This window comes from Lycium barbarum, chromosome 3 (genome assembly GCF_019175385.1).
Source record: "Lycium barbarum isolate Lr01 chromosome 3, ASM1917538v2, whole genome shotgun sequence".
In the NCBI taxonomy this organism is placed as follows: domain Eukaryota; kingdom Viridiplantae; phylum Streptophyta; class Magnoliopsida; order Solanales; family Solanaceae; genus Lycium; species Lycium barbarum.
The window spans coordinates 10,475,433-10,485,943 of NC_083339.1; the positions used below are offsets into that span (position 1 = coordinate 10,475,433).

A 10,511-nucleotide genomic window follows, 5' to 3' on the forward strand; every position below is an offset into this window, starting at 1 on the left:
ACAGTTCCCAAGAGTATCTAAAATTAATAGGTTACTGCAAGAAAAAAGATATTTAGTGATCAACACCCCCCTGACACCTTTATTACAATTCCATACAGGATACCCAACCAAAAGCATATCAGGTTCACTATATCAGTTTGATAATGGCACACATATTTCTCAGTATGTTCAGAGAAAAGAGAAATGGCCTTTTGTCCATTGTGACAATAAGCTATCACCATTCTAAACCAGAAATCATTTAAGCTTGTGCATTAACACCTGAAACCAAACAAGAAGGGCACCTTAATTTATCCCCATGTCACAAACAGATGCATGAATAAACCAAATAGCTATTATAAGCAGAAAATATTCTGCGGAAGAGCAATTACAATCGATATGAAAACATGACACTATTGAAATCACACATCTTTAGAACAGAGCAATTATCACCGATAGGAAGTTCATGTCCTCATTTCCCTTATTAGCGTTATCCTTTCCTACTTGGCATTATTCATGTTGAACCCCAACCACCACCTCCTGGGGTCAGAATCTGAAGTATTTCTCCAGTCTGCACCTCGATTGTGTTTTTACCACCAACATACACCTTCCTTTTATCTTTTGTGATGAGGAAATTAGCACCCCGGGCCCCATCTTTTCCACCCATCAGACCCCTTGGCGCATGCACACGCCTTTCTGATAGGATACTTACAACGACTGGCCGCTTGAATTCTATCTCCCTGATAATGCCATCACCTCCTTTATGTTTTCCAGCACCACCACTATTCTCTCTTATTCCAAACTTATGCAATATAACCGGGTATCTTTGCTCAAATATCTCTGGATCTGTCATGCGAGTGTTTGTCATATGGCACTGGACTGCACTCGTCCCATCCCAAGTAGGTCCCGCCCCACTTCCACCTCCAATTGTTTCATAGTAACCAAAAGTGTCATCCCCAAAGGTTAAATTATTCATGCAACCCAGTGAACAAGCACAAGCTTGGAATGCAGTGAGAACGACGTCCGTGACCCTCTGTGATGTAAGAACATTACCACCCACCACTGCAGATTTGTCACTCGGAGAGAGAAACGAACCCTGAGGTATATAAATCTTTACAGGAGCCAAGCAACCTTGATTAAGAGGAATATCAACGTTCACCAAACAGCGTACACAGTAAATGACTGCAGCAGCTGTTACTGCTTCTGGGGCATTCCAATTACCATAAACTTCTGGACTCGTCCCGGAGAAATCAAAAAATGCTTCTCCCTTCCGAGAATCTATAGTAAGCTTTAAGTGTATGGAAGATCCATCATCCATGTAGTCTTCCTCTTCAATAGTCACTAAGTCTCCCTCTCCAGACCTTTTAACTCTCGCAGCAACAGATTTGAGCATTTCTCTCACGGCTTCTTCGGCATTAGCCTGCACATAGTTCATGTATGCCTGGACAGTTTCCAGACCGTATTGCTCAATAAGCTCGTTGATAAGTGTAATTCCTCTCTGATTTGCAGCTACTTGTGCATGAAGGTCGGATAAATTATCCTGAAGCCTGCGCGTTCCTGGAATGTTATGAGTTGATTCTTCAGAACGGGGGTAACAAAGAAGTTTGGTGATTCCTTCTTCTTGAAAAAAACCCTTCTCAACAAGCTTGAATGTTTTTATTGCTGCTCCTTCCTCCCATATAAATTTTGAGAAAGGCGGCATACTTCCTGGAGTAATACCACCGATTTCTGCATGATGCCCTCTACTTGCGACAAAGAATATCAATCTACCTTTGTTAAAAACAGGTGTAATAACAGTTATATCAGGCAGGTGGCTACCGCCAGCAGAAGGATGATTAGTGACTAAAACATCTCCCTCATTTAGATTATCGCCCCAGTGCTTCAGCTGCCATCGAACAGTGCTCGACATTGCCCCCAAGTGCACAGGAACGTGGGGTGCATTTGCCACAAGCCCACCATCAGGGCCAAAAAGTGCACAAGAAAAGTCTAGCCGCTCTTTGATATTTGTTGATATAGAAGTCCTCTGTAAGGTGCGCCCCATCTGTTCAGCTATTCCCATAAACCGGTTGTTGAAAATTGAGAGTTGTACAACATCTGCAACTTTTTCATCTAACTTTGCCGTATTGGATGTCGACTCTATCTCTATTTTAATGTTGCCATATTTAGTAATAATAGCCTTGCAGTTAGGTTCAACAATGACAGTGCTATTGCCGTTCATGATAATTGCTGGGCCAGGAATAACATGCCCATATGCCAAATTTTCAAGTTTGAACAAAGGAGTGTCATTCCATCCGCTCTCAAAGTATACCTTGTAGTGACTTTCAATTTTAGGGGCACCAGGGGCAGAATCTAGGGCTCGAGGCTTCAGTATGTTGGTGACTCCAACACCGCGAACTCTAACATCACATATAACTATACTCCTGTTTTGAAGTTTAAATCCATATTCCCGTTGGAACAACTTGACAAATTCAGCAGCATAATCACCTCCTGATCCATCATCATTGATCGGTCTTTTTACCATGATTGCTGTGTCTGTTCCCTCATACCTTAAGTTTAAGTATGTTTCGCAGGTGATACTTTCTTCTCCGAACCCTTGCTCCTGAAGCTTTGTCTTCACCTGGTTCAGCAATATAGTTTCTCTGCGAGAGGCTTCAATTACGGTATCAGGGCCATAAATAGCTGAATATGGCTCTTGTGTCTCTTCTACCACATCAGCTAACCCCATACCGTATGCACTTAAGATACCACACAACCTGTGAATGAGAACTTCCTTCATTCCAAGTGATCTAGCAATGGCACAAGCATGTTGAGGACCTGCACCTCCAAAGCAAGCAAGAGCATGGTTGCTTGTTTCATGGCCCTTCATTTCGGTCAACTGTCGTATTGGGCGACACATGGTTTCATTGGCAACATTAACAAAGCCTTGTGCAATCTCCTCAACCGTCATGTCCTTCGCAGATGAATCCTGGCTCTTTCTGTAGGAATTGATTTGCCTCGCTAATTTTTCAAACTCTCCCCTGGTAGCATCAATGTCTAGTGGCTGGTCCTCATTTGGACCAAAAATGGAAGGGAAAAAACCAGGAATGACATATCCTAAAATAAGATTTGCATCTGTAACTGCTAGTTGCCCTCCTTTCCGGTAACAAACTGGTCCTGGATGTGCACCCACTGAATCTGGTCCCACCCGGAAAGAACCAAACTGAAATTTCAACTTTGATCCACCACCAGCAGCGACCGTGTTTACATCGAGCTGAGGAGCTTGAATTATTGCACCAGCAACCTGGGTTTCTATAACTTGTTCATAGCTACCAGCATATCGGCTAACATCAGTAGAGGTACCACCCATGTCAAAACCGATTAGGGCTTTGTCTGTTTCAATCCCAAAGAGTGTTTGAGAGTAACCAACTACACCACCAGCGGGACCAGACAAAATTGCTTTGTGGCCTGAAAATCTATGTTCTGGTGCAAGCCCTCCATCTGATTGCATAAACAAAACATTCAACTTCCCTAGTCCTTCATCAAATTTAGACATAAAACCTGACAAGTATTCTTTAATAACTGGAGTCAAATATGCATCTACACTTGCTGTAAATCCTCGAGGAACAGCTCGAACCATAGGAGTTAAAGCAGATGATATAGATACATGCCGAAAGCCCAAACTAAGAGCTAACTTTTCCAAAAGTATTTCATGCTCGGGGAAAGTATAAGAATGGAGCAAAACCACAGCCAAGCAACTAATACCCTTTTGCAGCAAAGCATTCAGCAAAGGTTTCAGAGCTTCCTCATCGAGTGGCTTTACGACCTTGACAAGCTCGCCCGAAACACCTTGAACAAGTGATGGAGAAGAGTCCAAATCTACTCCATCCTTATCAAGAACAAGCTCAACTCTCTCATCAACCTCTACAACCTCCTCATAAAGATTCAATGGTTTTGATACAGTGAGGTCAAATATATGTGGACGAGCCTGGTTACCGATCTGGAGCAAATCCCTGAAGCCTCGAGTGACACACAGTGCAATTCTCTCCCCTTTCCTCTCCAACAATGCATTTGTTGCCACGGTTGTACCCATCCTCACCCATTCGATCTTATCAGTAGGAAGCTTCGAACTACGGGGAATTTTATTTCCAGTAAATTCCTCCAAAATCCTCCTTATTCCTTCAACTGGAGCATCATCATAATTAGAAGGATCAACTGACAACAACTTCATGACACGTCCTTCCGGTTTTCCAGGAATATCTGCATAGACATCAGTAAAAGTGCCCCCTCTGTCGATACAAAATTTGAGTTTTGCTTCACTTTGACTCCCCATGCTAAACTACAGGTACTGCAAGAAATGACTTGATTATACAGAAGATATTGCAATAACCTGGTCCTGTAAAAGAGAGTAAAGAAAGGGCTTTGGTCACAAACATGACAAACTCAATTACCCAAAGAGTAGTAGCAAAACAAACACAACATCGCTGCAGGCTATGCACCACAAGAAATTGCAAAAAAGAGGAGCATCAAAAACTGTTCAGAAGGGAAACAATATATGTACTCAAGTCCTTGAATGTTAATATACTTGCATCTAAATATCAATAAATCCAGATTTCTTAAAACTAACGAAAAAAGACACAAACTAACGCCACCAGCTGCTGAGCTAACATAAAGAAGACTTAGAGAAAACTTTTCTTAAATTCGCCTGTTGTAAAGAGAAAAATCCCCACTTTCTTTACTTGGCTTTTGGCGTCAAAGTGCAGGGATACAGCAAACAAAACAAAAAAAAAAAAAAAAAGCACAGAGAAAAACTAAGATCGTAATAATCTAGTTTAAGAGCCTGTTTGGATGGGCTTATGCCTATAAGCTGTTTGCAGCTTATAAGCTAAAAAAAATAAGTTGGGGTAGTCTAACTTATTTTTTGGCTTATAAGCTATTTTCAGCTTATAAGCTGCTTTAGATAAGCTAAGTCAAATGGACTCAATTAATTTTTTGAGCTTATTTTAAGCACAAAATAACTTTAAGCTGGCCAGCCAAACACTCAAAAAAGCTGAAAACAGCTTATAAGCAACTTATAAGTCAATCCAAACGGGCTCTAAAGGCATTTAAGGAAAGTACATTTACAGCGGGAGGTTCAACTTCTTCCCAACTTTCCTGTTTGCACCAGCAACAAAGAAGTATAATGCATCTCAGCTTTCATTGTATGAACAGATCTCTATTTAGTTGCTACAGATCCACTTTCGTAATCCCGTGGCCACCAAACACGATTTATTTGAAAGAAAAGTTCCAAACTAATCTATGTTGCTCGAACTCTCCAAAAATGATGCCGCACCCGTGTCGGATCCTTCAAAAATACACTACTTTTGGAGGATCCGACACGCACCCGTGTCCATTTTTGAAGAGTCCGAGTAACATAGAAACTAATATACTTACCTTAAAATTGCATAGGTTAGGGCTCAAATTGCACAAATTTTGCACAGATTAAGGCTTGAAATACAATTTTCCTTCGATTGAACTTCAATTCTTCGAGCATTAGAGCATTAGATGAGTCCTTTAGTTATCTAGGGATTTTGGAAGATGAGGGGGTTAGTGTCTACATATCGGCATTAGTTTAACTGTGTCTTTTCTGTTATATGTTGCACTAAAGCTATCCATGATCTTTTATGTTCAGCTCTATACATAAAGGATCAAAATATTTCTATGTTCATACTTAAAGGACTATCCTGGTTTTTTGCATTAAAAAAAAAGGAAAAAGAGCATCAAACACTATAACTGAAGGATAAGATGATGTACTTAAGTGTTTGAGTGTTGATATTCTAGGATGTGAGAATCAACAAAGCAAGCAACCCAAAAACAAGAAAGTGAAAGAAAAAAAGAGAGACAATGGTAAAAAAACACAACTTTACTATCACTTTTTTCGCAAGTTTAGCACCTCAGTTCCCTTTTCCTACCTAAACTATAACCATCTATATATCAAAATACACCTAATTAATAGTTCAGGTAGAAAAAGGAAACAAACAAGCTTCAAGGTGCGTTTTAATACATAAATGGTGATTGTTCAGGCGGGAAAAGAGAATAGCTGAAACTTGAGGTGTGAAACTTGAGGTGTGAAACTTGAGAAAACCTGATAATTCAGGTCTGTTTTTGACCATTAACTCAACAAAAAGAAAGACCACAATAGTTATGACTTTTTTATGAAGACCATCAAATACCATTAACTAAGGGAGAAAAACAATAAATAATAAATTCCCCCCTACCCCCCCCCCCCCCCACACACACCCATAAAAAAAACATAAATTACTATAACTGAAGTGCTTGAGTTTTGATATTTTTGAATCTGAGAATGAAGCAAACCCAAGAAGAAGAGAAGAAACGAACAAAATCAATATACATGGGTTTGCATCTATTTAATTGCTGAAGTGTTCATTTAGTTGCAAAGCAACCCAAAAACAAGAGACCACTTAACAAACAAACAGATGGGTCTGAAATACTAGCTTTTTATTTCAAGATAAATACAACCCAACAATTAGTTCTCAAATCTGAATCAAATTCCAGATGTAAAATGAGATAATTATCATTGATAAGCAAAAGGTACCTCTTATCAAATTCAACGAGAAGCTGCTTTAGTTCATCAACCTACAAATCCAAAAAATGATTCGATATAATTGACTAGGAAAGAATATGATAAGTGTTGATATTCGATAACTATATGGAACTTAGCCGAAAATCGAGTAACATAATTAGTGGATTAGTTATGATGAGGAAAAGGCATATAATGACGAGGCCACCTTGTAGAGATAATCACAAAAATATATAATCTTTGCTGCAAAAATAATAGGGAATTATTTTTCCAGAAAAAATATAAAAATAATTTCGTATTATTTTTGCTGGAAAAAAAAATTCGGGTCGTTTTGAGTTATTTTAGTGGATAAAAAATTATTTGAGGGTAAAATAATTTTGAAGGGCTAAGATGATGCCACGTGGCAGCCGTTAGACATAAGGGTATAATTGACCCTATAGTATAACTGTAAGGGTATAATTGGCCCTAAAGTATAACGAAGGGTAATGACGAGGACACCTTGTGGAGATAATCACAAAAATATATAATCTTGATTTATTAATTAAATACTCAATATTTCAGCAGCTTTGTACTTTTGAATTCGTTAAAAATAAGTACTCCCTCGATTCACTTTTACTTATCTAATTTTTTAAAAATAAATTTTCACTTTTAACATTTCAAAAGAAGACAATATTTTTTTTCTGTTTTACCTATAGCATTAATTACTAATTTTAAATTATTTTTTCAAGTTGATTAAAATTATGCACCAATTAATATGGATATGATGGTAAATTATAAATTTCATTTATTATTTTTTAAGGGGAGTAGTACTTGGACTGTCTTTGTCTTCGTCAAATATTTAATTGATTTTATGTGAGAAATTTGAGGGGAATAGTGAAAAAACAAAAGTGGGAATTTATACTTGGAGGCGTAGTTTTTACTATTTATTGGTATATTTTTTGTTTTTCTAGAGTCCTATAATTTTCTGAGCTGTAAGTTTTGCCTATTTTGATCAATTATTGGTGAGTAGTGCACCTCTTTGTATTGCCGTTTTTAGAATTTGATCAAACTTTCTTGTAGTTTATCACTAATTTTTTTTCCACAACAACATAATCAATGTAATCTCACAGTTATTGTCAAAAAGAAAAAAAATCTCACGGTCGAGATCTGAAAAACGCAGAGTGTACACAGACCTTACTCCTAGCTCACAATTTTTTTGATTTTCATATTCGTTTAAAATTCTGTTATATGTAAAAGAAAAAGAATTGAACAAAAAAAATAAAAAATTAAACGAACAAGCATAATACTCATTATTAACCCTTTGTCTTAATTCTATCATTTTTTTGTGCGGATTGCCCTTCTTTTGGGGTGGTCTTTAAAATTTGCCCCTCATATTTGTGGCCTTTAAATTTTACCTTTCATATTTGTGGTCTTTAAGTTTTGCCCTTCGCTTAAAAAGATGGACCAATACCTGAGCTTCTGGGTTCGAACCCCGCTCCGGCATAAAATAAAAAAATAATTTCGCAAGGCAAGGCTGGGGGAAGTGTATGCCGGATCCGGCATACATTCCTTAAGGAAAAACTAATAACTAAAAGTCTGTCCCATAAGACAGAACTTTTCCTTAAGGCATAGACTTTGCCTTATAAGGCAAACTTTTAGTTATGTCTTAAGGAAAAATTCTGCCTTATGGACATACTTTTAGTTATATCTTATGGGGTACACTTTTAGTTAAAGCATAATTAAAAGTATGTCCCAAAAGGCGGAACTTTTTCTTAAGGTATAACTAAAAGTTTGTCTTGAAAAGTAAAATAAAATAAAATATATGCCTCAAGGCAAAGTCTGCCGGAAGGGACAGAGCGAAATTCAAACTCTGCCTTGCGATTTTTTTTAAAATTTTTTACTGAACGAGAGTTTGAACCCGAAACTCTTGGGTTTTAGGCGAAGGGCAAAACTTAAAGACCAACAATTTGAGGGGAACCATTCTATAAGAAACTAAACGGGTATAGCCCGTGCTCAACATTTTATATTACCATGTGGTGGAGCTTTGAAGTCATTTGGTGAAGCGAGATAGCAGTAAAGAATAAAAAAAACATAGAGCTAATATTACACAAGCTTATACAACGCAGGTACAACACTAAAATACTGTCTAAGAAAGAATGTGAATATCCCATTTTTCATTCTGCAAAACAAACTGAAAGGAGGATATCATTTAACTGGTAGTTTTAGTACATCAGTATGTATGCAAGAAGTTATCCTTTTTTCCTGGTTGTCTATTTGAATCACTAATGTCAAGAGAAATGAATTGAACTACATGCAAATTTAGCGACAGTTTTCCACCTCTCTCTTCAACCTTTCCAACAAATATAAGAATTGTTTATATCATCAAGTACAACAGAAGCAACTCCAAAAGCAAGCTGGAGTCCCAAGATTAATAGCCAGCTTTCTGCATCCCAAGAACTACAACATTGAGAGATTTTGAGGTACCTGGAGAAACAGATTAATACAAATCAACTAAGTAAATTGGAGTTTAAAGAATGTATATATATGAGTTATGAAGTAAAAGGACGAACAATGAGTATGTAAGTATAAAAAACTTTGTATATGCATATAAGACCTTAAATTGTCCATTCATACAGATCTGCATAAATATTAAATTACATACCTAGTTAATAATTTGTTCAAGCAATAGAAATTACTTGAGAAACTTATGGATGAATGGTAAAAGGAAACAAATAATACATGGACAAAAACTTCTTATCAGGTTTTCTGATGCCCCTCTCCTCATTCATAAGAAAATAATGACAAAAACAATCGTACACTACGTCTACATACACTAAAGTATAATCTGAAATCTCTAAATGTTAAATCAATCTAGCAGGAAAACATTAAAAGAGAAAGATGATCTTAGATATACCTGAACTTCTTGGTGGATTACCACAAATATGCATTAGCTGATTCGGCCATATGACTCTGAAAGTTTTCTTCTATTTTCATATTCTTAGCTTTTAAAAGCTTCCCTACAATACATTAGATCACCAAAGGAGTAACAGTGATCACAGAAACCTCCACTACCACCAAGATAAAGTTGAGACACCATACAGGAAATAAGACAAACATAATGTGAATATTGTCAAATTACACTCAACTTAGACATGAAAAAAGTGATCCATTGGATGCATGGAAAAAGAGCTCTGATAACTCGAATTCTACATATCAAAATTTATCAACTTCAAATTTGATGTAAAGATTCATTAACCATCTGAAGGAATTTCACTTATATTACATAGAAGTATAAACTTGCCTTTTGAGCACATGCAAGAAGAAGTTGCATCTAGAATCATCAGTGACGCTTCCCTTCAGATTTCAACTTTCATTTCCATTATAGAGTTGGAATTTGGAAGGGCGCGGTGCCGAAGGATTAGCATCTTGGAAGTTACAGAGACAAATCTCAATGAGGACAGGTGGGAACATATCAAAGTACCACGCAATGGTACAAATGTTAAATTCCGATTATAATCTTGTTCGTCCCTACTTTGATGGTGCAACTCATATTATTTTTAGTACAATGATTCAGTGCAGCGTTCGTCCCATACAAACTCCCATTTCTAAATTAAATTAAAAAAAAAATAGTAAAGTAATAGTAATTAAAGGAGAACGTTAGGATGGACGCTTAATAGCATTGTACTAGTGCTACTACTACCAATGAATTACGAGTATCAAGAAAGAAAACAAAAAAAAAAGATTGATGCTTGTGATCAGCATAATAATAGTCATTATTTTTATTTTTTATTAGCAATTTATATCTTTTTTTAAACTCAAAATTTATGTATAGAAAGAGTTCTTAATGAATTATATATTCAATTTTAAACAAAAGTAGTTCTTCAAGATCTTATTGAGTTGTTGAAATGTCTGGAAAATGGTAGTATTGGTTTAGAGGTAAGTGATACTTTATAAGCTTGTATAAATCCACAAAGTTATATCTTTCATCATTTACATAGAT

General features: G+C 36.8%; 1 protein-coding gene across 3 annotated transcripts; it reads right to left on the bottom strand.

Moving 5' to 3' along the window:
- Positions 1–234: 234 nt before the first annotated feature.
- Positions 235–6,734, bottom strand: LOC132630294 (5-oxoprolinase 1). Of its 3 annotated transcripts, none has more exons than XM_060345880.1 (2): positions 6,548–6,734; positions 235–4,300 (listed from the first exon to the last, which is right to left on the bottom strand). In XM_060345880.1, the coding sequence occupies exon 2, from the start codon at positions 4,283–4,285 to the stop codon at positions 491–493; it is 3,795 nt and encodes a 1,264-aa protein (XP_060201863.1). In that variant the 5' UTR covers positions 4,286–4,300; positions 6,548–6,734; the 3' UTR covers positions 235–490. The 3 variants fall into 3 exon arrangements, with proteins under 3 accessions (XP_060201863.1, XP_060201861.1, XP_060201862.1); XM_060345878.1 differs by having other exon boundaries at positions 235–4,348; XM_060345879.1 differs by lacking the exon at positions 6,548–6,734 and adding an exon at positions 5,386–5,690 and having other exon boundaries at positions 235–4,348.
- Positions 6,735–10,511: the final 3,777 nt, after the last annotated feature.